The sequence below is a fragment of the Ischnura elegans genome, chromosome 12, assembly GCF_921293095.1.
Source record: "Ischnura elegans chromosome 12, ioIscEleg1.1, whole genome shotgun sequence".
Lineage (NCBI taxonomy): Eukaryota > Metazoa > Arthropoda > Insecta > Odonata > Coenagrionidae > Ischnura > Ischnura elegans.
Genome location: NC_060257.1, coordinates 93,371,104 through 93,390,240, shown reverse-complemented (window position 1 = coordinate 93,390,240; position 19,137 = coordinate 93,371,104). Strand labels below are relative to the sequence as shown.

General features: G+C 37.5%; 1 protein-coding gene and 1 long non-coding RNA gene across 2 annotated transcripts; one reads left to right on the top strand and one right to left on the bottom strand.

Moving 5' to 3' along the window:
* Positions 1-6,611: 6,611 nt before the first annotated feature.
* On the bottom strand, positions 6,612-9,672 carry LOC124168752. The gene is made up of 6 exons (XM_046547021.1): positions 9,645-9,672; positions 8,508-8,669; positions 7,367-8,088; positions 7,047-7,207; positions 6,799-6,899; positions 6,612-6,706 (listed from the first exon to the last, which is right to left on the bottom strand). Exons 1-6 carry the CDS (start codon positions 9,670-9,672, stop codon positions 6,612-6,614), a joined length of 1,269 nt encoding a protein of 422 aa, XP_046402977.1.
* Positions 9,673-10,853: 1,181 nt separating this feature from the next.
* Positions 10,854-14,021, top strand: LOC124169518. Its single transcript, XR_006867146.1, has 2 exons — positions 10,854-11,056; positions 13,793-14,021. It is a non-coding gene; the product is annotated as an uncharacterized LOC124169518 (long non-coding RNA).
* Positions 14,022-19,137: the final 5,116 nt, after the last annotated feature.

The following is a 19,137-nucleotide window of genomic DNA, read 5'->3' as shown; positions in this document are numbered from 1 at the left end:
ATTAAAAGCCTACTGATGTTCCGACGATTTTCGACGTCGCGAATTATCCTAAGCCTATTACACCAAAGAGGAAACCTCTCATATTCTATTTATCGTATATCGTTTCATACAAATTTTTTGCATGAAACCAAAATCATTGACGTGTGGTATCTCGATAGTGTTCCTTGGAAAAAATCCCCTGTGTGTAATTCATGTTTAGCATAGTCGATGGCTGGATGATTCCAAGGTTTCGTTTCTTGGAGGGGTTGAGTGTTTTTGATGGCTACATGCAGTCATAGGAGCTGGAGATACTGAGCATGTCTTTATTTGTGCTTTTATTCATGTCATAAGCACCTATTACCCTGAGTTATGGACTCCTAAAATCTCTTGTAGTTTGTCTTTTTCTATTATGCCTCATGATAGTGTCTTTAGGTAGTGTAAGTCATTTCTCATCTTCCATACGTGTCACCTGCGCTTGGTATTTTGCTGAGATATGACTACATATGTATATTTTTAAATGAAGTAATTGTTAGCATTATCATTCATCTATAATTTTTTGAGAAATCAGCATAGTTGTTGAAAAATAGGCACGCAGTCTTTGTTAATGCTTATCATCTATCAAATGAGGTAGCTTCTCAAATTGACGTGTTTGTTTGAATGTAAGATTGAACTATACATTACAAGTTCTTTTCTTTCACATTGCCTTTGTTTATATTCTGACAATTTTTCAGTTATGCCATTTTTCATTACTTCTATAGCATCAGCCTTGCTACTTTACATTGAAAAATGGTTTTCAAAATACTTCTAGAGTAATTAAACAGAGTCACTAGTTGCTCTTGTGTTAAGCTGTTTTGATGGTCCATGATTGTCAATATACAATAGTATTTTCAGTGATTATTAAGCGCAATCGATTGTCAACCCATTAAAAGAAGGGTTCTATCAGGTCGTAATACGTTTAGTCTTTGCCGCGGTTTTATCTTTATTTTCACCGTTTCCATTGTTGTCATGCCTAGAAAATTTGTATTTATGTTACCGAAGGTTTCGGGAATTAGTATCAACTATCCGAAAATTACCAACACTCTTTGCATACCAAACAAACGAAGAAATCTGCCCACATCTCCTTATGGGTAAATGGGCTGCTAGGACTAACAATGGCGGACGTCGTCATTCCCATAGTGGAAGCCTATGCGACGACTCGACATGATGAGAGAGTAGTGTTGAGAGAGCAATCTAGAGGACTCTGATTTTTTCTAGTTGACCAGTCCGTACATGTGCCCAGAAAGTGATTTACCCACTTTACCAACTGGACCAGCTCGAAGGATATTTTTTTCTAGTTGACCAGCCCGTACATGTGCCCAGAAAGTGATTTATCCACTTCTACCTCCCACTTTGTTATGTATTGGACCATCACTAGGGATATTTTTCTCTTGTTTACAATTTCAAACATGTTCCGTGAAACTCATTTACCGCCATTCCAATATGGCCGCGCATGCGCAGAACCCGAAAATCGCTATCCATAAAAGTTAAAATATCTCGAAAACTATTAATTTCCGCCAGGAATGAATGTCACCACGTTAATCAGGAGGCCAAAATACTACAGGAAAGTGAAGGTTTGAAGGCGAAATCCGGATTGTACCTCGTGTAAAATAATACCGTTTAAAATACCTTAGATACATATTTTGCCCATTATATTACGAAATTATTTTTTAATATAACGGATTAAATATCGTATTTGGAAACTAGCGCCACAACGACCGGCGGCCATCTTGCATACCAGTGACCCAAGAGCCATTCCCTGACAAAAATAAACTCCACCATGGTGGGTACAGGAAGGGTGGCATCCTTCATGGGGTGCGGTCCAATGAATGCTACTTTCGCTACCAGACGCTACAGACGGAAGTGCTCCGGAGCACCGGTCCATAGGCGCTACGTTCGCTACGAGAATTTCTTTTCGGACCGGTCAGGAGCGAAGTCAAGATGGCGGAAATGAACGAGGGTGGGCAAACTGGGATTATGAAATCGAAGATGTGGTTTTAATTGCGAATTGAGGTGACTATGATCATTGAATATTAATAAATATGTTTGAATATCATTAAAATGAATTTTATTTTTCAATATCGAGGCTCCACATAGTAAAGGAAGAAACTTTGGACTGTATTTCTCACACCAACCCTCGCCTACCCTTCTCAATGAAACTCATTACCCTAGTAAAGGAAAAAGTAGGTACTCTACCGTTTTCCCAGTTGAAACATATTAACTTATAATGGTTAACGACTATTAAAAAACATTAATCTATTTCATGTATATCCTATTTTTCTTCAGATTTTAATTTATGGCATGAGTAAATTTGTCGATATATGTTCTTACAATCCTTTCTTTATATTACATGCCCCTTTTAATAATTTTTGTTGACTTTTGTATGTAAAGGCTGCTTCCAAAGACATTTGAGTTCATTTTGGGGGAGATACGAGAATGTTTGTCGATATTTAGTTCTTGCTATATATTTATTTAAATCACAATTAAATTTACATCTATTTACTAAGTGCGTCTACTCCGTTACTTCGTAGTCACTTATATAGGAGAAAGGCGTCCACATTCAGCGTCCATCATCTGCAACGTGAGTAAACTCTCCATTGCCTCAGTGCATTCCCTTCGAATTTCCGCCAAAAATTGACTCGCTCCTCCGCTGACCCAAGTTTTCAGGGGTGCGTCTGGTGCTGGTCCGGAGCGAGGCGGGAAACGGGTGTATGACGTTTTCCGTGACGTCACAGCCTAACCTGTAGCGCTCCGTAGCGAATAACGGACCGCTTGGTGGCGCTCCGAAGCATTGGTAGCGTTCAACGGACCGCACCCATGGTGGGTAGTTACCCTTGCACAACCCACGCCCTACCCACCATTAAGGGTAAGGGAAGGAGAGAAAAATCCTTCGTGTACCCTTCCTTGGAACTCCTTCCCTTACCATCCGTCAACCCTTCCTCTACCCACCATTAAGGGTAAGGGAAGGATAGAAAAATCCTTCGTGTACCCTTCGTTGGAACTCCTTCCCTTACCATCCGTCAAGCCTTCCTCTACCCACCATTAAGGGTAAGGGAAGGAGAGAAAAATCCTTCGTGTACCCTTCCTTGGAACTTCTTCCCTTACCATCCGTGTACCCTTCCTCTACCCACCATTAAGGGTAAGGGAAGGAGAGAAAAATCCTTCGTGTACCCTTCCTTGGAACTCCTTCCCTTACCATCCGTCAAACCTTCCTCTACCCACCATTAAGGGTAAGGGAAGGAGAGAAAAATCCTTCGTGTACCCTTCTTTGGAACTCTTTCGCTTACCATCCATGTACCCTTCCTCTACCCACCATTAAGGGTAAGGGAAGGATAGAAAAATCCTTCGTGTAACCTTCCTTGGGACTTAGCATTTATAACTGAAGAAAACATATCCTGAAAGAGTCTCCTTAGCTACTTTCACCTGCTAAAGAGTATTGAGTTCCGTACAAGAACGTAAGCAGTCTTTGAAAGCAAAGATAGACGGGCTACACAACTAATCTTTAAAATTTCCTTAAGGAAAACAATAATATACATATCCAGTGGCGTAGCCAGGGGTGGGGTCCGGAGGGTTCGGACCCTCCGCCCCCCGGAGTATAAAAACACAATCATTTTCCTTCATAATAGAAATCAAAATATTGAAAAATAATGAATTTTAAAAATATTTCTTTGACTATTGAAGTTTTTTCGATTATGAAAAGTGTTTGAATAAGTTGAATTCCAATACTTACTATCCTGTTTTTCAAAACTTTTCCCACCTGGTTTTGGACCCCCCCCCCAAACGAAATTCCTGACTACGCCACTGTACACAATAGTTTCTGTAATTGTGTGAAAAAAGCTCATTTAGAAGTTCTTCCATTCACGTTTTAGGATGTAACCTATTTGTGTAGCTGACAATGAGACATCGCTAGAGTGATGTTCAGTATTTGAATGCCGATCTTATTTTCTGAAACGAAATAGGTGTGGTAGAAAAAAGTCACAGCTTTCTTCCACATAGGCCCGGGTGCGATTCTCATCTTAAGATTTTGTAGTATAAGTACCATTGAGAAACATCTTCTGACAAGTACCTCGATAGCCGAGTGTTAAATCTCTAGATCGTGATCCTGTAATATGTAGGTCCTGGGTTCAAAACCACGTGAAGGCTAATTTTTTTTATGCCCTATAACTTTAGAAATCACTGTTGCAACTCATCCCCATTCGTTTAATTTAGTTTATTAGCGATTTTTTAAATTTTTATGTTAATTTATGGATTTTTAGTTTTTATTTTATCCTACCCTTCCTGTACCCTTCATTGAGGCTGGCCAAACCCTTCCCGTACCCTTCAGGAAGGAGAGGGCGTACCCACCAATGTTCTAAAATACCCTTCGTGTACCCTTGCTGATGGGTACAGGAAGGGTACACCTATCCTTCCTGTACCCTCAATGGAGGGTAAACCTCTCCTTAATGGAGGAGTTTATTTTTATCAGGGGGTCTCCTCGACGAACATGGAAATAAATCACTATCTCTACTGTGGTCACTGGCAGTACAAGTACTCATGGTCAATAACAACACGTATTTCGAGGAAATAGATTTTATTGTCAAAAGAAACATTTCACAAAGAAAAAAATCTGGATGATTCAAAAGCCACACAAATGACAAAAACTGAAAGATAAAGCATGTACAGGGAAGTCATTGACAAGGCAACTTTATAATTTAAACAGAGTAACATTGGTAAAACAACAGACTAGACACTGGATTACTCTATAAATTCATCTACTGAATTGAGTGTCTACTAATGAGATAAGCCTATATTTTAATAATATCATCCCAGAGGGTGGAATTGGAACAATCAAACTAAGACAAGTAAAAAATTTAAATCATCAAAGCCCTGCCCATTTATGCTATCCTCACAATATACTTCCAAGCACCCTAAATTACAAAACAATCCATCTAAACCAAGAGAAAATTCATTAAAATAATGACAAAAGATATTCCAGATGACCCATTAATTTCAACCACACAACTTAATAACAACCATAGTCATGACATAAGCCCATTCATCCAATTTTATCCCAAGCACCCTAAATTACAAAACAATCCATCTAAACCAAGAGAAAATTCATTAAAATAATGACAAAAGATATTCCAGATGACCCATTAATTTCAACCACACAACTGAATGACAACCATAGTCATGACATAAGCCCATTAATCCTATTTTATCCCAAGCACCCTAAATTACAAAACAATCCATCTAAACCAAGAGAAAATTCATTAAATTAATGACAAAAGATATTCCAGATGACCCATTAATTTCAACCACACAGCTGAATGACAACCATAGTCATGAGAGCAGCTCATTTATGCAATTCCATCCCAAGCACCCTAAATTACAAGACAATCCATCTAAATCAAGAAATACATTAAAATATTGACAAAAGATATTCCAGATGACCCATTAATTTCAACCACACAACTGAATGACAACCATAGTCATGACATAAGCCCATTCATCCAATTTTATCCCGAGAACCCTAAATTACAAAACAATCCATCTAAACCAAGAGAAAATTCATTAAAATAATGACAAAATATATTCCAGATGACCCATTACAATCTATCTAAACCATGAGACAATCAATTTAGATAAACATAAGACAATGCAGACTACCCAGTATTTTCACCCACTGAACTGAATGGCAACCATAGACATGAGATCAGCCCATTAATGCAATTCCATCCCAAGCTCCCTAAATTACAACAATCTAAGTCAAGTAGCATTTAAATCAGCAAAAGAGACATATCAGACTACCCATTAATTCTATCTACTGAACTAAGTAACTAACTAAGATACTAGGTACTACAGATACTAACTACTACACATATGGGAACTAATTATCTAATATACATCAATTGGAAATACAATTGTAACAACTAAACATTTAAATAAATTTTTTACAACTTCTAAATGCCGACAAACCTCACCTTTCCTGGTTGAGGAAGTGAACTCCCCAAAAGATTCTTATTTTGACATATATTTGCAGTAGCAACTCCTTTGCCTTTTCACAAGGGAGGGAAAACGAATGATACCTTTCGCTGGAATTTTCAATTACGGCCCTGATTGAGGCCCCTACATTTGGATGATGGGCTTGTTCAATAAAAATTGGCTGAAATATGGCCTCCCATTCCTTTATCAGCAAAAATATATCGTCAGTGACTGAAATTAATTTTCCACCAACCTCAGCCCTGCCCTTCAAATGCATGAAAACCTCATGGCCCGATGGAAACCCTACAGAAGGACTTTTAACCATGGCTTCCCTGCAAGGTGAACAATCATGGCGCTTCATGAACACCTTACAGATGAAGCCTGACACATAGTATATAACATTTAATTCATCTATATCTAACTCTTTACTAACTCTAAGATCACTAAAGTCTACCTCCACTTCTACTGGCTGGGACTCAGTGCTACCATTAGCAATATTTTTAAAGTCACTAATCTTAACAAGGAAATTCTCTACATCTAACTCACAGTTACTAAAACTAGACAGTTTGGAAATTGATGTCAGCAAGAGGTGCTTATACCCCTTGCCAAACTGCATTACTGTTGGGTTGTCATTACACCCATGTTGTTGTCGGACCACAGAAAACAAGTTTTCCAAGGCATCCTGGTTCAGAACTCTTGTACATAGTTTTGGGATGCCGCAATGATCCTTCAAGTCATGAAATAGATTAATCAAACAACTAATGGTAAGGATCCACCCAGCTAAGCATGGTGGCTGCCGCATGCAGCCAACGAATTTACTCCTCTCCAGCTTATGCTTAGCATCCTGCAGGAACTGGATGTGGGGTGTGTCACAGCCCATAGCATACCTCATTTTAAAAGGATGGAATGCAATTTGGTTGCTGTTGAAGGAATCAAACAGCTTGTCCATTAACTCAAAAAAATCAGCTGTGTGTACAGCATGATCTGGCAACTTACCCATTGCAATGAAAGCAGAAATGGCTACACTAACACTATTACTAAACACTTGAGATGCCAACTTAACTTACATTTTCTTGAAAGCCTTGACAGTCACGTGGAACTTTGTGATCTTTGGAATCATCTTCAGCTTGAGAGGATCACTCATGTCAAACAAGCTCCTTAGATGACACCATTGGACTACATTGCCATTAAAACTAAAGTCATAACGTGCGAGATTGTTCCTCATAGACTTCAATAAATTAGGGGGGTCAAACATGAAAAAGATCTTTTGCCCTTCAAAGTCAAAAAAGGGTGCCTGTTTAGTGACCCCAAGATTTCTCTTCAACTTTAAATTATGAGGCCCCTGGTCACACAAAATTACCTTAACCTTAAAACCTATTGCACTAACCCAATGAATACAATCCAATACTATACTACGTAACACATCAGCATCAGTACTGTTATGAGTTATCCAGTAACCAATGCACTGTTTCCACTTTTTTGTAATACCTTTAACCATTACAACTAGGCACTGATTCCCAACCGTGGAGTTCACACAATTCCCATAATCACAATAACCTAAAATTCTATCTACACTAGGGTCATAAAACAAATTCTCTCTAATAGCTACTTCATCAAATATGATGGATACAATTAAATCAGGCCCTGTAAGGTTTTTGGCATGTTCCTCTAGTGCCACCATGGCATTATTGTCAATGCCTGGCATCACTACAACCTTCTTCTGCCAGGAGATCAATGACCGTACTGACGGAAGACAAAGGGTTTTCCGTAGGAACCTATATGCTCTAGGTCCATGATAATATAAGCTAAGTGCAAAGTCCTTCATGTAGGATGACCATCGCCTACCATACTTACGTGCTTGGCTTAATTTTAATTGGGCCATCAAAAGTTTGTGAGCTGAGGTTGGAAGGTATTTCTGGCTTATTTCAGCCAGTTGTCTCCTCTCACATTTTTTCTGGACAGCCTTCCTCTTCCTTTCCCTGAAGAGATTTGTCCGTAGACGATCAATGGACTGCCTATAACATACAATCCTCTTTGAAGTCCGTGGAGTTGGCTGGCTGCGACTACTCCATTGCCTCCGAGGAGTAGAGCGAATGCCTGTACCATGGGCTGCAATAGTACCGAGAAGATTTAAGAAAAATCTAAATTAATTCAATGACTTTTTCAAGCACTTTATTAGAAATCATTGATACATGTAAAGATAAACAATGGCTCAGGGAACTACGGTGGGAGCCACAATAGATTGACAAAACTGAAAGTAAATAAATTACTTCTCTTAGAAGAAATGCACAAAAAAATTATAAAAGGATGAAAAAAGGGCTAATTCTACCCCAAAAATGACTAGGCAGCTCCGAAATAGCACCAAGTCCTTGGATTAAAATATCCAGAGAAATTAATCAGTCACAGAATGCAAGAAAGAAATAGTTGCTATCTCAATAATAATAAAATATCACCTAAATCAAACTGTAATACACCGTGGAAGGAAATTCTTGGGTATATGCATTGTACAGAAATTAGAAGGAACTTACCCGGTGTATTCGTATGTGGTGTTTCAGCTCCAGGAACGATGCCACCTTGTACAAAATCTCCTGGCTCCTGAGATGGCGATGAAGGTCTCAACGTGGACGTCCGCGTTTCTGAGGCATCACTGCCTCGATCCTCATCTCTGAATTCGGGAGCCACAATTTCAGCTCCAATTAAAACAAATTAAATGAGACAAAAGTATTAACCCGGAAAACGTACAATATCGGACTATATAATTAAAAGTATAAACTCACCGTGGTTTAGGTACGGGCTCCTGCGCGCACACTTCTTCCTGCGTCTGAGGGCCTGCTGGACGGAATTTAATTAATTATTCACACTATTTCCACAATTAAGGTCATTAATTAAGGATATTTAAAAAAATGCCAGTATTTTCGGATGGCTAACGACTTTAGGCAGACTTAGGGGGTGAACAATTAAAAGCTATAATTAACATATATCGTTTCGTAATATATCTCAGGAATTTTTTGAACCACTAGTTATTGCTTAACGGACTGGTTATTAATTTACGGAAAAACTACATAAAAACATTAAAATATGCATCAGTATCATAGATGCCGTAGGATATCTTCTTACAATCTCTCCACTCTAGCTGCGACGGCATGGCGTCCTTCGTCAGAAGCACACGTGGCGTTAACGAACGAAAATCGGCCCTGGTGAAATGCTCGCTGCAGAGACGCAACTTGGAGACATCCTTCTCCATCAAATCCTCCCGAAGAGAAAATTTTAGCCATTCCATTGCCCTGTAAAACCAGAACCGCAAGATCACACGTCTAGTAATCGAATATTCCGTAGCATTAAATAGTTGAAAATTAAAAGCAATTACCTTATTTTATCCTTCGGGAACGTAAAAAAAGATAACGGCTGATCGACTCTGCAGCCAGAAAAATTATTGCACCAAGCAGCGGCACAATAAGTGCCACCACGCTTCCGCTTGAAGCAATTCCGCTCATGGACCGCCATGCTGGAATAGGGACGCTTTCCCTTAACACTTTATGCGCAGAGGACACCTTTCCGGTACGGCTCTCAGAAGGAAACTGATCTTGGGTCTACTCTGACCGCTAGGAGCGCTTCGTTCGCGGTACACTCAGAGACGCCTGGCGCTATAACAAAAAAGTTCTAACCTTCAGAGGCCTGGTGACCTGGTGACATTTCTTTGGTGTGCCGCCAACCACCTGACCGTATTTAGCACCACCTACTGTCCATTCTCCTAATTAGGGGTTGCGTCCGATTGAGAAAAAGATTGAGATTGGGTGTGTTTGTCATAATCAGAGTCCTCTATATTGCCATATAATAACTACGAAGTTGAGTCGTCGCAACCTGCCATGTTTAGTCATATCATTAATGGCGGGCTGTGTTGTTGCATAGGAGGAACGTCGAGTTGGTGCAGTTTTTTCCATTTTTGTAATTGATAAATAAGAGAGATGGGCGGTTCTTCTGCACCAAACTCTTCCATTAGTTGTGGGGATGTGTATCGCGCTTTTGTTTTTCCTTGTAATCCTCAGGTAAGGGCTAAATGGCTACAAATGTGGGGGATGGATGAGTGGCAACCGTAGTCGTCTTCCACTATTTGTGAGGTGAGTTAGAAGATGATGTAATTCAATGTATTGGGTAAGTATTCATATGAAGATCAAGTTCTTACTTAGTTTCGGCTTAATTTGATGAAAGGCTGTGATTTACTTCAAAGATTAATACCTTTGCCAATCAGTTTTACGTTGTACGTAGTGTAAACAGAAGAGTGCATAATAATTCCTGCTATTGTTGAGAGTTTTTCATGTATAGGTATAAGGTTATTTGTGTCAATGGTTTTTAAACTTTGATAGTGCCGTAATACTGATATAAGTAACCCGTGCTACATTCAATTGATTAATTTAAACTATAAACTAGAATACGCAACTTATTTACATGATGGAATGTGGTAAGTTGTTATTATTTCGTCACGTGAAAGTTATACTTGTAAATGTCCTTGAAAGTTATACCTGTAACATATAAGTACTTTCACGTTTGAAATATCATGAGGAACTTCACGTGTGATACAATCAATGATACCAGTTTTTATTAAAGACTTGCTGAAATCATGTAATATTCATGTCCTTTTTGTAACTATGTTGTTGTTAACGAATGCTTGTAGGCAATTGAACTCGAATCCATGTCGGATTTTACACCTTGTAATTTCATGCGATTTAGAAGCCGCAAAATCTTCCTTGATTAATATTATAGTCAACATACATTACATAATGCATGCACGTAATTATTTAGCCATTTAAGCATTATTAAAACATATTCCTGCGAGTTATCTTCGTTTTCCTTGCCACAGGTGCACGTATACGAATCAAAATTTGAATCCACTCGGAAGGAAGGCTGGAAAATATTAAAAGCCCAATGATGTTCCGACGATTTTCGACGTCGCAAATTGTCCTAAGCCTATTACGCCAAAGAGGAGGCGTCTAATATTCGATTACCGGCTGATGAGGACATGCCACTGGTGTCGCCTGAAGTCTTTTCCTTTGCTGAAGTTGAAGAGCCATCGAGTGTGGTATGTACGTATTAAGGTTGTACTGTTATTCAAACCATTCTTGGCATTTGCTGAGAGAGTGTGTTTATGTTGTTATCAGTGTCAGTGCATTTTGAGTGCAAGGTATTACTATTGGTGATAACGAAGTATTGTGTCACCGTTCTATTGGGTTACTGTCTTTCAGTCATCTGGTTGTTGGACTTTGTTTTCTTTTGTTCATCTTGAGTAGCATTTTCAATTCCATCATCCTTTGCTTTCACCAACATACCTTCGCTCAACAGGTAGCACTTTTTTAACACAAGTTTACTGCCCACTTATCTCTTCTTATGATGACTAAATTTTGAAATTATTCAATAGTAGCACTAGCGGTTGTCCTGTTTAGATTATTAACCAGCCTGAGAAACAATTACCTATTAGATCTAGGCTTTACAAATATGATTGTACAAGTAATATCGATCCCTTTATAAATGGGTTTATTGGAAATGTTTCTTACAAATAACTGGTGGATTGATAAAGTGATTCCAGGGCATTTATTAGGGAATTGCATCAACAAAGCATTCATGTATCCTTATCGTCCATTCAATAGTATAGGTTCTCAATGTCAGGCACTGCCTGAAGTATAATTATTAAAATAAAGTGGTAATTAAACATACTCTTTAATTATTGGTTCACATTTGTACTAATTGTAAGTAAAAAGTGGCAAGCATGCATAAGCAAGTGATATCTCTACTTTCCCTTCATAGCTTCATTGTATTCTTGGGGTCTGTGAACTAATTTACAAATCAAAAACATTGCTGATATTGACAATTTTTCAGTTATACCATTGTGACGTTACGTCGTAAAATCTGGTTGATTTTTCACGTAAGTCCAGACAAGGGAAATACTCCAACCGTCGGTCACAAGCTGGATCAGGGAAAGACTCCACAAACAAGAAAAACAGCTCACAAGAAAAAGGTAGCAAAAAATAATTTACGAGTTATTACCGTACGATATCTATTCAAAGTAGAGTATTCAAAAAATCAGAAGTATTACAGAAAACAATGATAGTAATTCATGATCCCAGAGGAAACATTACCAGCTAAATACCAGCAGAATAATTGCTCAAAATTTGCCATGTCTCACTAGACATGTGTCTCCGAGCAGTCCACGACCAAAAAGAGCTTGGCTATACAGGACAAGACAGCATGTGAGGGGAGGGATTCTTCCAGGGAGTGGAGGGGTAGCCAGGCGAATTCAACTACTGCGCCACTGATGCGTCACTGCTCCTGCAGAAACGGCCGCTCCGCAAAACACCATTCCCTGGTTTTGAGACAACAGCATACCCGCCAGAATTTTCCCCTCAACTTCTGGGTTGGAGACATTAGATGAATCAGAGGGATATTCATTGGAACACATGGAGGGGAGGGAGATACTGGGGTGAGGTGTTGGAGGGAGAGAGAGTTGTGATAGGACAATGGTAAAACTTCTCACTCCAAGTGCAATACTAAGGCCTTAGCACCGATTTCCCCTTGCTTGCCAAGGAGTAAGTATTCCTCCGCAGTAGTCCTATATAAGTCTTGGATTGCAGGTAGGCTGGGTTCGGTGCTGGCTTTCGGATGCTGCTTTCCGGAGGCAGCATTTTCCGGAGACAGGATTTTGCGAGACAGGGTTTTGCGACAGGCCTTTTGCGCGAAAAATCCTTTTCGCGCTAAGTTCGGAGGAAGTTCGAGGAAGTTCGAAGAATTTCTGGGGGGGAGGGGTACCAGAAATTTTTGGGGGGGGGAACACTAAAAAATGCCACATCCTCTGTGGGAAAATGACCACAAAAATTGCTTGAACTTGTGGACAAAGACACGTCCACCAAGAACTGATTAATGCCAGGAAAACTTATCGAGGCATCACAGGTCCACTGGTTTTCACTGGATGAACCCCCACTGTTTAACCCCCCATGAAATTCACAAAAAACCATTATTCAGTGGTTAGAATTGAACTGAATATTGAAAAAAGTTTATTGATTGAGACAATAGTTTTCAAGAAATATCACTCAAAAATAGTTTTAACAAGAACATACATTTTATCACTCTGTAAATGATAACTTCAAGAGTGATGTTTGGAATTCAACAGAATTCTTGAGTAACATGACATAATTACAAGAGTGAGACAAGAAATAATTAATAATAAATACCATTTTTCATTACGTCATAGCATCCACATTGGTACTTTATATTGAAAAAGTGTTTTCAAAATCCTTCTGGAGTAATTAAATTGAGTCACTGGTTACTCTTATGTTAAGCTGTTTTGGTGGCCCATGACTGTGTCGGATTTGAGAACTACCATCGTGTTTGCTAAATTCATTCTGACACTTTGATATTCAGTATCCTTTCTTGATTAATATACTTTGGATTCAATTATAATTATGCTTCTACTGCATTAAACTTGAGTGTCTTATTCAATAATGTGCTTAAATGTTTCTTCATATCTTGGCTCATCATCTGGGTGCATCAGTTAGAGGAACAGGGTGGGCAATATCTTGAATTCAGGTCCTCCTAAATTGAGTGCCTAAGAATATTTTGGTACTAAATTCCACCCTTAATATTGTATGGATGAGTTTTATTTATTTTCTAAGTGGATAGTCCTTTTACCAAGGTATTCTGCAGTACATATATTTTGCATTAAATTGTAGTACATGTTATGTGAATGCCAGTGGTGATTGTTTTATTCTCATATTTTACTCAAGTTCACTCAGTTAATGTCACCAAGATTATCCCTTTGTTCCAGATTCATCGCTGCCTGTTGCATCAGGTTTTTCTGAATTGATGGCTGTATAATGGAACAATTGCTACAACGATAAGATACAATTATTGCATTTCAAGTCCAAATAACCTAAGCAGGAGAAGCATGTGCACTGTGCAGCATTATATTCCCAGCAATCATCTTCTGCATTGGCTTTGTGGTGTCACCTTGTATTTTGCCTAATGAGAGAATATATCAGGAGTAGCAAAATGTATTTTTTTCTTAAATTTTCTAGCTTGTTGTCTGTTTTTCTATATTCATTTTCAAAGGCCAGACTGAATGATATTGAACTTATATATGTTAAAACTGATTCCATGGGTTGTCATCCGGACTATTATTTATAGCAAGTGTTTGATGTTGCTCCACATAGCTAGTTATAACAGAGTCACATCTGTTAGTGTTTACCTGTCCTTGATGTATTTTATTCAAAAGTAATTTTTTAAATGATTACCTCTTAACTACCTATTCCGTTGCTTTAATCTGGTAATTCACATATGTGGGTATATTTTTGTGCTCTTTACATCAAATGTGATGGTGAGTTGCTGATATGGAATTCTCAATCTATTCAATAGCATGGAAGCTCCTTTATTCTAATGCTCTAGAGCAGCTGACATATATTTGGCCTGGTTAACTAGTTTTTCCCTCTTTGCTTGTTGTGTGTTGATACGATGACTCTAATGAGTTCTTAATGCATGTATCCCTCTTTGGCATATACACATTTCATCATTACCAATATACATATTGGTAATGATGTGCAACTTTTATGCCATGAGTGATTGGTTATCTACCAGTTGAGTAGTGGTTAATGTGGATTGTTGACGGCTTTACACATTCTAGTGAAACATGATTGCCTTAAGTTGTCTGATAGAGGTATACAAGCAACTGTTAAATCAGATATTTCATTATTTTGGCATAAAAAGAGTAAAATTTTACTGTAATTACGACCTAGTGTCAGAGCTTTCTTGTTTAAATATCCTTAGAAGTCCTTAATTTGCGGGAATGATTTCCAAGAACACTCCTTACCTAAGATTTTAATGAATGTTCAAGTCTGAGAAAGATTCTTACATCACTTTTAAAAGGTGCATGGTATGTTCTTTTAAAATATTATTTACCTTCTGTTTAATATCTTGTCAAAAGTATGAGCCATTTTTCTCATTTATTACCATACAATACTGCTACCAGTCCACTTGTTTAGAGAGAACACATCAAAGGACTTGTGAATAAACTTAGGTGATTCATGCATGCTAAATTTTTGTAACTATTATTCAGATGTATGGCAATCATTCTATAATTATGTTAATTTCCCAAGTATATGATGAGGTAGTAAAAAATAACAACTAAGCTATTTATGTCATTCACATTTATCTCCAATTTAAGGATATTGATACCTAAGTGTGTGGAAATTGTAAGTTTATTCCATGGCATATTTCAGTTAGGCTAACAGAGATGTCATGTAGTAAATCTTTCACGGAATTGCATTGAGACAAAAGTGGACTGAATGAAGAGCCTGCTGTTGACAAAAGTCATATCAATATCTAGCTGACTTGAAGCTAACTAAGAAGGAAGATTTATTTTCATATCTTATCATACACTTTTGAGTGTTTTGTTGCAAAATACATGGGCATGCCATTACAGGAGTTGTGCCCTATAGTCCAGGAAATGAAGCATTTTGGCTTGCAATTTTTTCAAACTGAATCGATTTTCTTGAAATTTTCATAATAAGTAGGGAATATACCAAGAATCAAAATCTATATCATGCCGACGGGCGCTTTTACCCTGGGGGTGGTTTCCACCCCATCTCGGGGGTGGAAATTTTTAATTATATTTTGACCACAGGAATCGATAGAAAAATACATTCTAAGAATAAAATGTTCTTTCAATTTTTTGCGTAAAATTAATATTTTTCAAGTTATTTGCGATTGAAAGTAACAGTTTTTTGACGAAAAAATCAACGATTTTAATCGATTATAGGCAAATAACTTGAAAAGTATTTATTTTATTAGGAAATTGTGAATTACAAAACTGTAGCTTGTAAAAAATTTAATAAAAATCTTATTTTAGATTTCCTTTATGACCAATTCAGACCGAGCTACAACTTGTTGATGGCTATCTATTGTTTGTCATACGCTAAATTTGAAAGATTCAATACTAAATAGCGGGAAAAATGTAATTTTCGAGGAAAAATTATGTAATATGTTTTAAAGTGTTTTAAAAAACTTTCTTATAATGAGAAAAAATATTTTTTATCATGAAATTTGAGCGAGTTATGATTAAAAATAAGATCAGTCTCTACTTTTTTGTACGAAAAAATCAGTGAAAACAACTCCTTATTACCACGCTAGACAAAATTGATCAATGCCCTTCAGTATTTCTCTTTATTTAAGTATTGTTAATTGATCCTAGAAGTTTTTTTAATTTACAACTCTAAATTTTGAAAAAATTGAAGGAAAAAGTGAAAAGTCATTTTTTACAATTTCGTTAAAAATGTTCTTTTTTTCTCCTCAAAAAAGCTGGAGATATAAAAAAAATGCACGAGTGATAAATTGTAGCTCCTTTATTTTCAAATATTTTGGTGTGTTTAAATTTTCTATATAATAAATATTTGGTGAGATATTGATAATTAAAACTTCTATTTCCAAGGAAGCTCCACCCTATTTAAACCCTTAAATCCCTCCCCTTTCAAAATTAATGACTCGAAAAAAATTTAATTCGCATGACCTTGTAGTCAGTAAAAACCCTACAAAATACAATTTAAATGAACTTTCTATCATAAAAAATAAAGGAGCTATGTTTGAAATACCAATCAAATTTATTTTCGAAAAATTCGAAATCCACAATTCAGAGCATAATATTCCTCATAATCAGCATATTCTTCGTGTCTTTTACGTTATAAGCTAACGATACACTCAAATTTGCTACAAAATAAACACACATACCCATAAGATGTATATATACATACACATATGTGAGTATGTGTGCTCTCGCTCACAGTGACCTGTGAGCATGCATGTGGTGGGAAGACTGGAAGCCATACAGTCTCCGTTTGATTGTGTTTCATGTAATGTCTACATAAATGTACATTTATTTGTTTATGTTACCATTACGAAGTTTGTTCTGTTTATCCTATTGTTATTGTGTTGGTATTGTTATTCTGTGCTGTGATTAAAATCATGAGAGAAAAAAGTGAATACATAATGAAAGGAGTAAGAAAGTGAATAACAAGATACAATGTGATACATAATTTTTATTTTTAGGGTAAATAATTTTTTTTGCATTAACCCCCAGTAAGGGTTGATGATTATGGGTTGAAACGCCTTAAAATTCTTTTCCAAACAAAAAAAATAATTATACATATAATTTGAACTAAATTTTACACGTATTTAGCATTAAAAAATAACTTTTTAAGTTTCAGCTTTTAGGGGTAGTTTTCACCCCTAAAAATAAAACGCGCCCTTCAGCATTATATAGATTTTGAAGAACGGGGTATGATTAGTCTAATCCGAAATATTTTTGCAAATCGATTCGGTTTGAAAAACATTTTTAAAGGAGGTATGATTAGTATAAACACAAATCTTTATGCAAATCGATTCAGTTTGAAAATTCTTTTTTACATTAACCCTTTGAGTGCCACGCAACGATATATCGTCGTTTGCAGAATGCGCCAGAAGTGCCAACGACGATATATCGTCGTCTATTATGAAGCCCGCTAAAACAATATTTTTTTCATACAATCAATATTTTTTATTGTGTATAATACCAGAATGGTTTCTTTTTTATCGCGTTGCATTGAAACGTTACGTCGTAAAATCTGGTTGAATTTACACGTAAGTCCAGACAAGGGAAATACTCCAACCGTCGGTCACATGCTGGATCAGGGAAAAAGACTCCACAAACAAGAAAAACAGCTCACAAGAAAAAGGTAGCCAAAAACAATTTACGAGTTATTACCGTACGATATCTATTCAAAGTAGAGTATTCAAAAAATCAGAAGTATTACAGAAAACAATGATAGTAAATTCATGATCCCAAAGGAAACATTACCAGCTAAATACCAGCAGAAAATTGCTCTAAAAAATCTCATGCCTCACAAGACATGTGACTCCCAGCAGGTCACGATCAGAAAAAGAGCCTTGCCTAAGCAGGACAAGACAGGATGAGAGGGGAGGGATTCTTCCAGGGAGTGGAGGGGTAGGCAGGCGAATTCAACTACGGCGCCACTCTGCATAGCACGGCCGCTCCACAAAATCAGCCTTCCCTGGTTTTGAGACAACCGCACAGCACCCAGAATTTTCCCCTCAACTTCTGGGTTGGAGACATCAGAGGAATCAGTTCATTGGAACACATGGAGGGGAGGGAGATACTGGGGTGAGGTGTTGGAGGGAGAGAGAGTTTTGATAGGACAATGGTAAAACTTCTCACTCCAAGTACAATACTAAGGCCTTAGCACCGATTTCCCCTTGCTTGCCAAGGAGAAGTATTTCTCCGCAGTAGTCCTATATAAGTCTTGCATTGCAGGTAGGCTGGTTCGGAGGCTGTTTCGGAGGCTGTTTCAGAGGCTGTTTCCAGAGGCTGAGTTTCCAGAGGCAGGGTTTCCAGAGACAGGATTTTCAGAGACAGGATTTTCCAGAGACAGGAATTTGCGCGAAAATCCTTTGCGCGAAAAACCTTAGCGCGAAAAATCCTTAGCGGGAAAAGTTCTGCGGATAAGTTCGGAGGAAGTTCGAGGAAGTTCGAGGAATTTCTGGGGGGGGGGGGGTACCAGAAATTTTGGGGGGGGGGACACTAAAAAATGCCACATCCTCTGTGGGAAAATGACCACAAAAATTGCTTGAACTTGGGGACCAAGACACGTCCACCAAGAACTGATTAATGCCTAGAAAACTTATCGAGGCATCACAGGTCCACTGGTTTTCACTGGATGAACCCCCACTGTTTAACCCCCATGAATTTCACAAAAACCATTATTCAGTGGTTAGAATTGAACTGAATATTGAAAAGTTTATTGATTGAGATAACAGTTTTCAAGAAATATCACTCAAAAATAGTTTTAACAAGAACATACATTTTATCACTCTGTAAATGATAACTTCAAGAGTGATGTTTGGAATTCAACAGAATTCTTGAGTGAGTAACATGACATAATTACAAGAGTGAGACAAGAAATAATGCTGAATGATATAGAGTAAATTATTTAGTATTACATAGCAAGAAAATAAAATTAATAATCAACATGTCATAATGTGATGCTTGTTTCGGTGTACAGTGAATCAAAATTACAAATAATTATCATCAGCGACTAGAAGGAACTGGGAAGATTTTTATTGGTATAA